This window comes from Nicotiana attenuata, unplaced genomic scaffold (genome assembly GCF_001879085.1).
Source record: "Nicotiana attenuata strain UT unplaced genomic scaffold, NIATTr2, whole genome shotgun sequence".
Taxonomy (NCBI): Eukaryota; Viridiplantae; Streptophyta; class Magnoliopsida; order Solanales; family Solanaceae; genus Nicotiana; species Nicotiana attenuata.
In genome coordinates this window covers 143,879-154,711 of record NW_017671575.1, presented here as the reverse complement: position 1 = coordinate 154,711, position 10,833 = coordinate 143,879, and the positions used below count along the sequence as shown (strand labels likewise).

The window sequence follows — 10,833 nt, the reverse complement described above, 5'->3', positions numbered from 1 at the left end:
GGGGGGGGGGGGGGGGGGAAGAGTGAGAATCTTGTTACTTAAAGTTAACGAAGGAACAAAGGTAAATACTCACTACGTTCCAGTTTATTTGAACTTATTTTCTTTTTGGTCCGTTCCATAATGAATGACTCATTTATAAATTTGGAAACAATTTAATTTAAACTTGCAATTCTACTCTTAATGAGAAGCTTTTATAACTACACATATATTATGGCATGTTTACCACCACAAATTTCAAACAAGTTATAGCCATACAAATACTCTGATTTGTTTGGGAGAGTCCGTCGCATTTTGCACCCCTAATGTGTATCCTTTTTTGTGGTTTGCACCCTGTCCTATGTTTTTTTACAATTTCAACCCTAGCCTCTTTATTCCCTTGCAAAACAATAAAACCACCATTTACATAAATTTTTCATGAGGGCAAAATAGGAAATACAAATAAAAAATAAATAAAAGAATGACATAAAATAAATAAAGAGAGATTAAATAAAAAGGAGTTGGTTTGGTTACCAAAGCAAAGACCAGTCAATAGTCATACTAATCTTCTCTCTGCTTCATCACCTAGAGCATATCGACAAGCTCAAGACCAAAGAAAAAGATCAGTCACAAATATCTTCTCTTTCCTTTACCTCGCCTAAAATGGACAAGCTCAATAAATCAGTCATTTTCTCACAGGTTTACCTCGGAGCTCCGAAGCCGGGAAATCTGAGATAAAGGACCAAGATGTGTTTCCAGTTCTCTTTAACAGAAATGGTGTTAAGATTTATGCATCTCGTCGATCTTTATAAGCTTTATCTTCCAAAACACCCCATATTTTCTCTGATTTCACCTTGTTCAAGCCTTCGCCGTTTACTTCTTCACGTCGTTCCTGGTGGATCCATTTCGGAGGTCAGTTTTTCTAAGTTCAGCTAGTTCCTCTTTTTTACTGTCTATTCTTTTGCAAGAATTTTTTTTTGGGGTAGTCATCAGAGAATTTGTGTTTTGTATTGAAAGATAAATATAGCCCAATAGTTTGAGATTGATGCAAGTATTTTTTGAAATGTAAATGTATATGTATATGAGCTCGTGTGTAATGTACTTTTTGCTAATCGCTATTACTTAATATAGCACTATCCTTTTTTGTTGTAAATTCTTGTGTAATGATCGTGTTCCTCTCTAATTGAGATGAAAATAGGAGAAGGGTGTTTATAGTTAAGCAATAAAGATAAGTCAAAAGGCTTCGAAGAGTACAAATACTAAAATTAAATTGTAAAGGTAAATGACAAACTTGACATTGAGAATCTCTTAGGAATAAATGATAGGGAAATATCCATTAAACAACAAAAGAAGTCGTGATGAAATTAAAATTTGTTCTTGCTGACAATTTCATATGCTAATTGCTTCTATTTTCTTCCACATCAAAGCTCTTTTTCTTGGACTTCTCTGTAGCACTTGTATTTTGAAGGGTTTGTAAGCTAATACATTTTTTTCCATTCCACATATACTTCTCAGCATTTATCACAACGCCGCCAACTTGAGCTCGTGCAGGTCTATGAGATGAATCATCCTCCATTGGCCTTCTTGGCTGTGAAAAAAAATAAAGAACGCAAATGTATTACCTCTCTCTCAAAGTACTAAAGCACCTCTATTTAAGGTTCCATACTTACATTGAGTTTAGAAGGTTCATTTATATGTCCAGTCCAATAAGTGGACTCAATGATTTGCTTACTTGGGTGGGATTGACTTATCGCATTTTGACACCAATCTTGAGTTGTTTGAGTAGCTTGAGGTAGAGTTGTTGAATTCGGGGAATCACTACTCTTCTTGCAAGTTATTTTGTTGTGACCAATTTGCAAGCACTTGCTACACCTCCCCAACTTCCCTTTCTTACTCAATTTGGTAACATCATGCATTTCACTTGTTGCAGATTGTTTTTTCTTTTTCTCTCTTCTCTGTTTTTTCATCTCAACTGCTTTTCTCTTGGAGGCTTCAATTTCATTGGGCTCTTTTCTTCTAATTTTGTTCAACTTACTTTTCTTCGGCTCATAGTTAGGAGGGTCTACATCAGGTAGATCAGTAGGTTCCCACATGTCAGGTCCATCCATTGGAGCAATGACTAGCTCATAAATCCTCATTTGAGTAGTCTTCTTGTAACAATCATGTATGAAATTTTCTGGATTCTCTCTTATATGGAATATGCAGCTCATTGCATGTGAGCATGGGATTCCTGTAAGGTCCCATCCCCTGCATGAACAGGTTCTTCCACTCAAGTCTACACTAAATTGTTCACCATACATGGTCTTTACTTGAAATAAAAATTTTCCAGCCCAAGTAGGAATTGATGTAGCTGAGTCTTCCTTCACTTTTTCTACTAGTTTTCGGATTCGAGGGCATAAATTTCCTGTTATAGTAAAATATTGTTAGGATCATGTTAAATATTTTGTGCTTCAGAGAAGTTACAATAACAATATTACCTTGGTATTTGAGCAGGTCTTCCCTCTTTTGGTTCAGTTTCTTCATCAGGTATATTCTAATTCCTTCAAGTAGTCCAAGTATAGGTTTCTCCCTTGCCCTTAAAATGGGTTTTGTCCCATTGAATGCCTCACAAATATTATTCAAAAGCATGTCACACTTTGTTGTTGTTCTAAAATGTGACTTGCTCCAGAATTTGGGTGGTTTATCGTTAAACCAATTTCTAGCTTCTTTGTCCTCCTTTTCCAGCATATCCATCTCATATTTATACTTACTTACATAAGTTGCCCTTGCAGCTTTCCAAACTCTTGTCTTCAACGATAAACCTTTGTGCTCTTTCTTGAAATTATTGTACAAATGTCTTACACAATGCCTATGTTCAACTTGGGGAACTGTCTCATAAATAGCTCCCTCCAAACCCTACAGAAGTGAGGAGAATAGTAAACATGGCTAATTTTGATAATTGAAAGCAACTAGAATTTGATATTATATGTGGATAAAAATTCTTACCTTTTGTTTGTCTGTAATAAGACATAAGTTATCATGATTTCTAATTTGCAAGTCATCCACCAACAAATTTAAAAACCACTTCCAGTTATGCTTATTTTCAATATCAACTACCGCATAGGCTATAGGAAATATGCCATTATCAGCATCTATCCCAATTGCTGTCAAAAGTTGACCTCCATATGGTCCTTTAAGAAAGCAACCGTCCATCCCAATGAGTGGCCTACAACCTGTCATCCAACCTCTTCTGTAGGGATCAAGACATATGCAAATTCTTTCAAAAACAGGTCTGCCATCCTCTTCATGAGGTGTTGTTTCTAACAATACAGTTGATCCTGGATTCTTTCTCTTGAGTTCTGCACAGTAGTCCTCTAATTTTGCATATTGTTCTTTGTAATGACCTTCAATCATCTCCTTTGCTATTGTCTTTGCTCTATACACTTGGCTCACGGAAACTTCAACATTCAGCTCTTCATGTACTTTGTCCATGAAATCTCCTACTGATACATCTGGATGTATTCTCAAATAATGCAGAAATTTTTTGGCAATCATTCGAGATTTCACATTTTTGTTGGCATAAACAAACAAACAATCATCAGAATGTTTCCCAACTAAAGTTTTTATCGTGATTGTGGGGTCATCTAGTCCCTTTCTAGAAGCATATATGCGCCATGGACATTGATCACAACATTTTGCAGAAATTTTATCAGATTCATTCTTTTCGAAGGAAATTTTCTCGTTATTTTTAATAGAATAAGATCTCAGTGCAGATCTAAATTCTATTGCATCAATGAATGTCATTCCCAACCTAAATGTTGGATTATCCATGTCCGTTTCTGCCCTAAATGCAACATTTTCAATCTTTCTAACCTTTTCATCATCATCGCTATTAATACTGCACATGTCATCTGAATCATACTTAGGAGAGATGTTATCATTCTCAGATTCTGTACTTGAGTCCTCCAGTAGTAACCCGGCAAAATTGGCACTCTTAGCTTTCTCCATCACTTTATCTTTCTTTTTTTCCTTCCCCTCTTTCCTCCCCTTTACACTAACTTCGCTATTTCCTGCTAGATTTTTCTTTTTATCCTCTCTTCTTTTCATTATTTCTTTTCTTTTCATTATTTCTTTTCCTTTCAGCTTCATTGCCGCCTTATCCTTTCCGATATTGTCCCAAATTCCAAGCCATTCACTGTCTGAATCTATCTCCAAACCATTCGACTCTTCTTCACTTTCATTTACATGATATTCATCACCTTCAAAATGCTCCAATTCTTGGTAAACATCACTATTTTTATCCCCACCATAATTTGCTCTTTCCAATTCAAAGTCATCTAAGTTAATACTTGCATCTGCAGACTTGAAAATATGATTATATGCAATCATCATTCGATGCCTCCAAGTCTATTTGCAACCCATTATCCTCACAAATATAATTAGCATTGGGACTCACTTGATTTTGTATTTTTGATACATTACCAGCATGTGTAATGTATACTTCAGCAACTCTGTTAGCTGGAAGTGTTTTTACCATTAGATCACAATCAACATTAGCCAAGCATTGAATATAACCATTACCAGTATCTGTCATGGGTAGTTTAAAGTGCCAACCAAGACTATTGTTGTATCCTAATCTCGTTGTTCCAATCCATTCTAAGGTTTGCAATGACCATTTATGTGGACCACACTTATCAATAAATCTATCTTTCCTCCCAAATAAATCCTCTCTGGTACATCTAAAAATTGACCTCCATGATGAATCTTCAATGTAAAAAGCTCATTATCCATACCTGTGACAATGCAAGGTTTAAGCTAGCTCAATTTCTAGATTAGATAAAAAAGAATATACACATTGAAGAACTACTTTTGGTATCAGAATATTCATTAAAAGTAAAAAACTACGGTCAACAAAAAAGCTAAATTGATTCAAGGTAACATCGCTTGTTTTAGTAAAACTGAATAGCATAATTCCATTAAATATCAAGTCTTGAACAAGGATATTATTTTTCTGTAGAATGCACTTTTTGAAGCACGTGAGGGATCACATAGCAGAGTTGGCAAAGAAAGATAGAGGAATGATATTTGATGCCTCGAGGATTGCTGTCCAATTTGTTCCAAAGAGAGGATATTATTTATTGATGGTTTAGATTAGCCTATTTTTCATTATGCTTTATTGAATTGGAGAGAAGCATTTGTGGCTTTTCAATAAAGTCTGTTTTATCCAAAGTAGAGTATGAACTTAAATGAATTGATCTTTCTTTATTGATTTACATGATAGTATTCAGAGTTGTTTGAAATTTTGATAGATTTGCCAACCTTTCTTTCTGGTGCATTGTTGTAGTGAGTTGAGTTTTGTGATTTATTTTTAAATAAAAAAAAGCAATAGCAGATAGAGGATGGGACAAAAACATGTTAATGATGGATTGCATCTTACGCATTGCAAACAATAAGCTTTTGGCAATTCAATACCCATTGACGAATTAAAGAGCATATGAATGGAATTTGTTTACTCCGAACTTGTTACCTTTCAACTTCTCCTTCTTCAATCGACTTTTCCGTTTCTCCTTGCTTTTATCCATTGATGATGTGCTATTTGTTCTTGGTAATCCTTTAGCGCGTTTTATGCTTGGAGAGCTTAACCTAGTCTCCCACGATGCAATGGTGATGGCGGGAAGAGTTTCGCTAGGATTAACGTCCTACCCTAAAAAAAATAACTTAAGGCAAAAAAAAGACATATTATTTGTATTTCCTATTTTGCCCTCATGAAAAATTTATGTAAATGGTGGTTTTATCGTTTTGCAAGGGAATAAAGAGGTTAGGGTTGAAATCGTAAAAAAACATAGGACAAGGTGCAAATCACAAAAAAGGATACACATTAGGGGTGCAAAATGCGACGGACTCTGTTTAGGACCACAAATACCAAAAGTCTTATTTTTTCTTATACTCTGTGCCCAGTCAACCAGGTTCACATAAATTGGAACGGAGGGAGTATAGTTTTCTCACACAAGCTTAATCATACTGAGGTTTATCTGATCTTGAAATAACTCGCTAATTAGGTTAAATCTTAGTGAGTATGTGTAATTGACCCTTAAATGTTAGTTTTCAGAACTAATTTGAGAATAATCAGTACTCGTATATCTTAAAGGAGTTGTTTGGTAAAGCTGAATTGTTAGTAAAATGGGTTTCTATGTTTCAAAAATTTAAAAAATGTGTTTAAAATTCAAGTTAGTTATTGGAAAGCTAAAGGATATTTTTGTCTGGATTTCTTTATGGAAAAAGGTAGAGAAAACTCAGGTCCCATTTGAAAGTTTTTTGTAAAGTTTGCAGAGTTTTTCAAATAAACCTGTTAGGTTAACTTTTTTGCAATTTTTTTTTGGGAAAAAATCTTTTTGGCTGAATTATGGAGGGAGAAAATGATACTATATGTTATTTTTGTTTATATTTGACTAGCTGTCGTCTGCCTGTTTGAAAAAGAAAAAACTAAAACAAATACTAGTATTATTGAAGAATTTCAATTTGGCAAACGTTACCTGTAAAACGAATGGAGATTCAGCAACAAATTGACCCTTCAATTCTCCAAAATAATTGTTTATAGTGGAACAATAGTTGCTGATAATGGGGCTACCGGGCTAGGAAACAAAAGTTTTGACTATTGAGGGTAATGGTCATTTCTCTGAAGACTCTGAACTAGTAATAGGAGTAGCAATAAGGATAATACATAGATATTTCAATAATTTTTCTCCATATATATATATATATATATATATTTGACATACTATACATTTGATTTGTAAAGGAAGTAAAAATATTCTAAAATTCTAAAAAATATCTTGCAAAAATGGCTTGGGCTTAGCAACCAATTTCGACTAGTAGAAGTCTCTATTGGTAGACTATCTTCAAGCCAAATTAAATATGAGAGGGTCAATTTGTTTTGACTGTCAAACTTCTAGACGGATTCTTTCTTAATAAATATCCTCGTGCTTTATATATTCTCTCTTCATTGGAGTGCTTGACTTTCTCTTCTTTTTTGCCTTCTCTAGTAGTTTTTGTTGAAAGTTATCTTTGACTCGTGGTTTGACCATAATATGTCAACTTAATACCTTTGATTTTCCAGGGAATATCGGAACACCTTCCCCTCTAATTTCTTGTTCATTCTTTGTTTTACGTATTCTTCCCTAATATAAATAGTAACCTTTTTTGGCCTAAAACAAATATCATAACTCACTAATTAGCTCTCTCATAAACAAACATAGACAAAGGCAAATATAGAGAGAGATGGATTTGGTTCAAAGCATATTTAGTGGTGGCTTAATTAAGAGAGAGTGGAGAAGAAGAAGAAGAAGATACCAACGTCTAGATGGTACAGGAAGGAAGAACATGAAGGTCACTAGGTTTGGTAAAGCAAATGGAAATAGCAAAAGAATATGGAGAATTAAAGCAATTCCAAAGTTGAAGTTGAATATTCTTTCACCATTAAAGTTATGGAACAAGTTCAAGAATGCTTACATGAGCATGATGATTAAGTTGGCTGGAAATGTAAACTCATTGAACAATGGGAATGTGTTTGGTGCTAAAAGGATTCCAAAGGCAAGAGAAGCTAAATTGGGTTATACAAATACTGAGTTTGAGAACAGACTTATATATGAGATTTACAAGTCAATGGTTCCCTCTATGGAATTGTATCCAAATCTATAGCGAGACTGCGTTTTTTAATTTCATTTTTTCTTCTTCTTATGATCAGCCTCTAGTTTAAAGATTGCTAGGGGTTTGGTTATATATATATATGCATTTATTTTTTCGTTTATTTTGTAACAATAACTTGTCTGTGCAGCCGGCCATAGCTTGAATATTCTGTGTTTAATTCTTGAATTATGATATGATCAAAAAGTTATATTGTTTGTTTATTTTTTGTTTTTGTGTAACAAGTTATCCTGGAAGTTGTTAATTCTTTTTAAATGTATAGATATTATCATTATTGAGGTTACATGAAAGTTCAGCTACATGAGGACCAAATTTGATATTTTAATATCATCAAAAGTTTAAGGAGAAAGCTACAAAATCAGACTTTTTTTGATATCTGAGATCGAAGATATTGATTAAGGTAGAGACCAAATTTTTAGTTGGACAGAAATAACAGGAATTAATGTGATTTGACCTATTGTTATGTAGTAGAAGAAATCAATTTGTTTTACATGATACCAACTAGTAAAGTTAAACTTGAGACTTTTTAGTTTCAGCACTTTAATCTCGATTGGGTAATAATCAGGCCTCAGCTTTTACTTTCTGACTGAGTAAATCTAAAAAAGTTGCTCCGCTTTCCACAAAGTTTAAGAAAACAAAGTTTAAGAAAAACAAAGAAGATTTTTGAAACATGTGGTCCTAAAAGCTTAAGGGGCAAAAAGGACTATAATATTTTTGTAGTTGTAAAAATTTATCATTAAGAGTAAAATGGGTAAATTAAAAAGTTTAAAGTTAAATTGTCTCCAAATATATAAATGTGTCATTCTTTTTAAAACAGATTAATAAGAAAAATGTGTCGTTTAAATTCAAATAGAAGGAGTAGTAAAAAGGGGAAACGTCAATTTTCTTTTATTTTTGGGATTTATACCTTCCTATACTATATATGAAACTTTATTATCCTCCTTAATCAAGTTTTAACTTAATTATATGGGCATATATAATTTACCAATAATATACAAATTAGTTTTAAATGAGTATCCCTTTATATTATGAATTGAATAGGTAATCCCCTCCTCTCTCTCTCTCACTCTCTCTCTCTCTCTCTCTCTCTCTCTCTCTCTGTTCTTTTCCCAATTTTCTTCCTTCGTTTTTCTTTGGTTTTCATCCTTTTCCCCCCAGAAAATTCATCAATGAATTTCAATTGTTATAATATAGAGTTTTAACTTAGCAATTTTCTTTCATGTTGCATAATTGGTGTTCGAATTGAAATTGTCAATCAATAAATTTTGAAGGTATTTGATTCTCAACTATTGACAGCCATTAAAAAGCTCCGAAGCTTTGAATTCGAATATGGGCTTTCAAAAACTATTGTTTGTTTGAATTGGGTATTGTTGCAAACAATTGAAAATATTCTTTTGAGTTTATATCTCAATTTTGAGGGTGTTTGGTGAGATTGGACTTAACTTTGGCTGAATTTCATATTGAAAGAAGAACAAGAACAAGAACACATGACATACAATATACTTACGAAATTGTATTAAAGTTGTATGTAAATTGTTAAGTTGTATTATGTTGTTATTATATATATATATATTTTTATTTGAATGTTGTATGAAAGTTGAAAAATAGTCGTATAATGTATGAATCGTTGTATGAAATATTTATTTAAGCTATAAATTGTGACGACCCAAAGGGTCATCACCTATTTTCTCACTCATTCTGTGTCTCTGAGGCCTTGAAAATCTCATTTAGGCTTGCCTCGATTTGCGTGCGTAGTCCGGGCGCGTGGCTGGAAAGCTTAAATATAAATTCTGTGTAAAAATTGAAGAATTTTGATATTAATATGAATAAAGTTGACTTTGGTCAACATTTTGGGTAAACGGACCCGGACCCGTGATTGGACAGTCCCGGAGGGTCCGTAGAAAAATATGAGACTCGGGCATATGCCCGAAGTCGAATTCCGAGGTCGAGAGCCCGAGAAATAAATTTTGTTGTGAAATTGTTTTTCAGAAATTAATATGGAAATTTGAAAAGGAAATTGATTAAAACGTGTTGGTATCGGGCCGTATTTCGGTTCCGGCGCCCGGTACAGGTCTTATATGTGGTTTAAGCGCTTTCTGTGAAATTTGGTTGAAATCGGACGTCATTTGACGTGTTTCGGACCTAAATATCAAAAAATGAAAGTTTATGAAGTTTGATGAAAAAGTAATGATTTTGAGGTTTGATTCCTCGTTTTTGATGTTATTTTGGCGATTTGAGTGCACGCTAAAGTTCGTAGGATGTTGTCGAGTTAGTGTGTGTGTTGGTTAGGAGCCCCAAGGGCTCGGGAGTGCTTCGGAGGTGTTCCGGGAAGTTTTAGAACTTCGAAAAAGTTGCAGAAATTCTGCAATAGGTGCCCAGGCATTTCCTTCTTCGCGTTCGCGCCCTCTCTCTCGCGTTCGCGATGCCTTAGATTCTCCTCCTTCGCGTTCGTGTAACTGTACTCGCGTTCGCGCAAGTCTACGATCCCCTTTCAGCGCGTTCACGTAAGGCCTCACGCGTTCCCGTAGGCCAAACTTTGGACCCCAGAATTTTTCCTCTTCGCGTTCGCACTTCTCTACTCGCGAACGCGATGGTTGTCAATTTCTGCCCTTCGCGAACGCGACTCTACTGTCGCGAACACGTAGGGTAATTTCACCCAACGATTTTTAAGTCATAAAAACAGAACAGTGTCGGGTTTTATTCAAAAAATACACGAACCCTTTCTTCTCCAAAGCTTCTAGGTGATTGTTAGGGCATTTCTTCATCAAAGCTTCTTGGGTAAGTATTGTTTAACTTGTCTCCTTCATTTTCCATCATCATTTATCAAATTCCTAAGCTCAAATCATGTAATCTAGGGTTGAAATTGGGGAAAATGGGTAGAGTTAGGGCTTTTCAATTTTCTTTGATTTAGACTTCGTCTTGGGGTCGTATTTGAAAACAAATTGTATATCCGGGCTCGTGGGGGAATGGGTGATATGAATTTGGTCTGAACCTCATATTTTGACCAAGCGGGCCCGGGGTCGATTTTTGGAATTTTGGGAAGAAGGCTTAGAAAACTATATTTAGGCATTGGGTTTGATTTGTTTAGCTTATATTAATGTTGTAAAGCCGTTATTTCATAGATTTGATTGAGTTGGAGCCGAATTCGAGAGGGAAAGCGGTCGTTGTGGATTG

General features: G+C 34.6%; 2 protein-coding genes across 2 annotated transcripts; one reads left to right on the top strand and one right to left on the bottom strand.

The window, feature by feature from the left end:
- Window positions 1-1,372: 1,372 nt before the first annotated feature.
- LOC109209073 lies at window positions 1,373-4,549 on the bottom strand. Its single transcript, XM_019372247.1, has 5 exons — window positions 4,438-4,549; window positions 2,962-4,310; window positions 2,454-2,871; window positions 1,647-2,380; window positions 1,373-1,564 (listed from the first exon to the last, which is right to left on the bottom strand). Exons 1-5 carry the CDS (start codon window positions 4,547-4,549, stop codon window positions 1,373-1,375), a joined length of 2,805 nt encoding a protein of 934 aa, XP_019227792.1.
- A 2,684-nt stretch (window positions 4,550-7,233) lies between these two features.
- Window positions 7,234-7,653, top strand: LOC109209072. Its single transcript, XM_019372246.1, has one exon. The coding sequence runs from the start codon at window positions 7,234-7,236 to the stop codon at window positions 7,651-7,653; it is 420 nt and encodes a 139-aa protein (XP_019227791.1).
- Window positions 7,654-10,833: the final 3,180 nt, after the last annotated feature.

What these genes read in the sequence shown, in the direction of transcription:
- LOC109209073 (XM_019372247.1), bottom strand. Translation starts at nt 4,549, where the DNA reads ATGACAGATACTGGTAATGGTTATATTCAATGCTTGGCTAATGTTGAT. An exon ending in AGTATACATTACACATGCTG is followed by an intron (nt 4,311 to 4,437) that starts GTAATGTATCAA and finishes TCAAGTCTGCAG; the next exon opens with ATGCAAGTATTAACTTAGAT. An exon ending in ATGAACCTTCTAAACTCAAT is followed by an intron (nt 1,565 to 1,646) that starts GTAAGTATGGAA and finishes TTTTTTTCACAG; the next exon opens with CCAAGAAGGCCAATGGAGGA.
- LOC109209072 (XM_019372246.1), top strand. Translation starts at nt 7,234, where the DNA reads ATGGATTTGGTTCAAAGCATATTTAGTGGTGGCTTAATTAAGAGAGAG.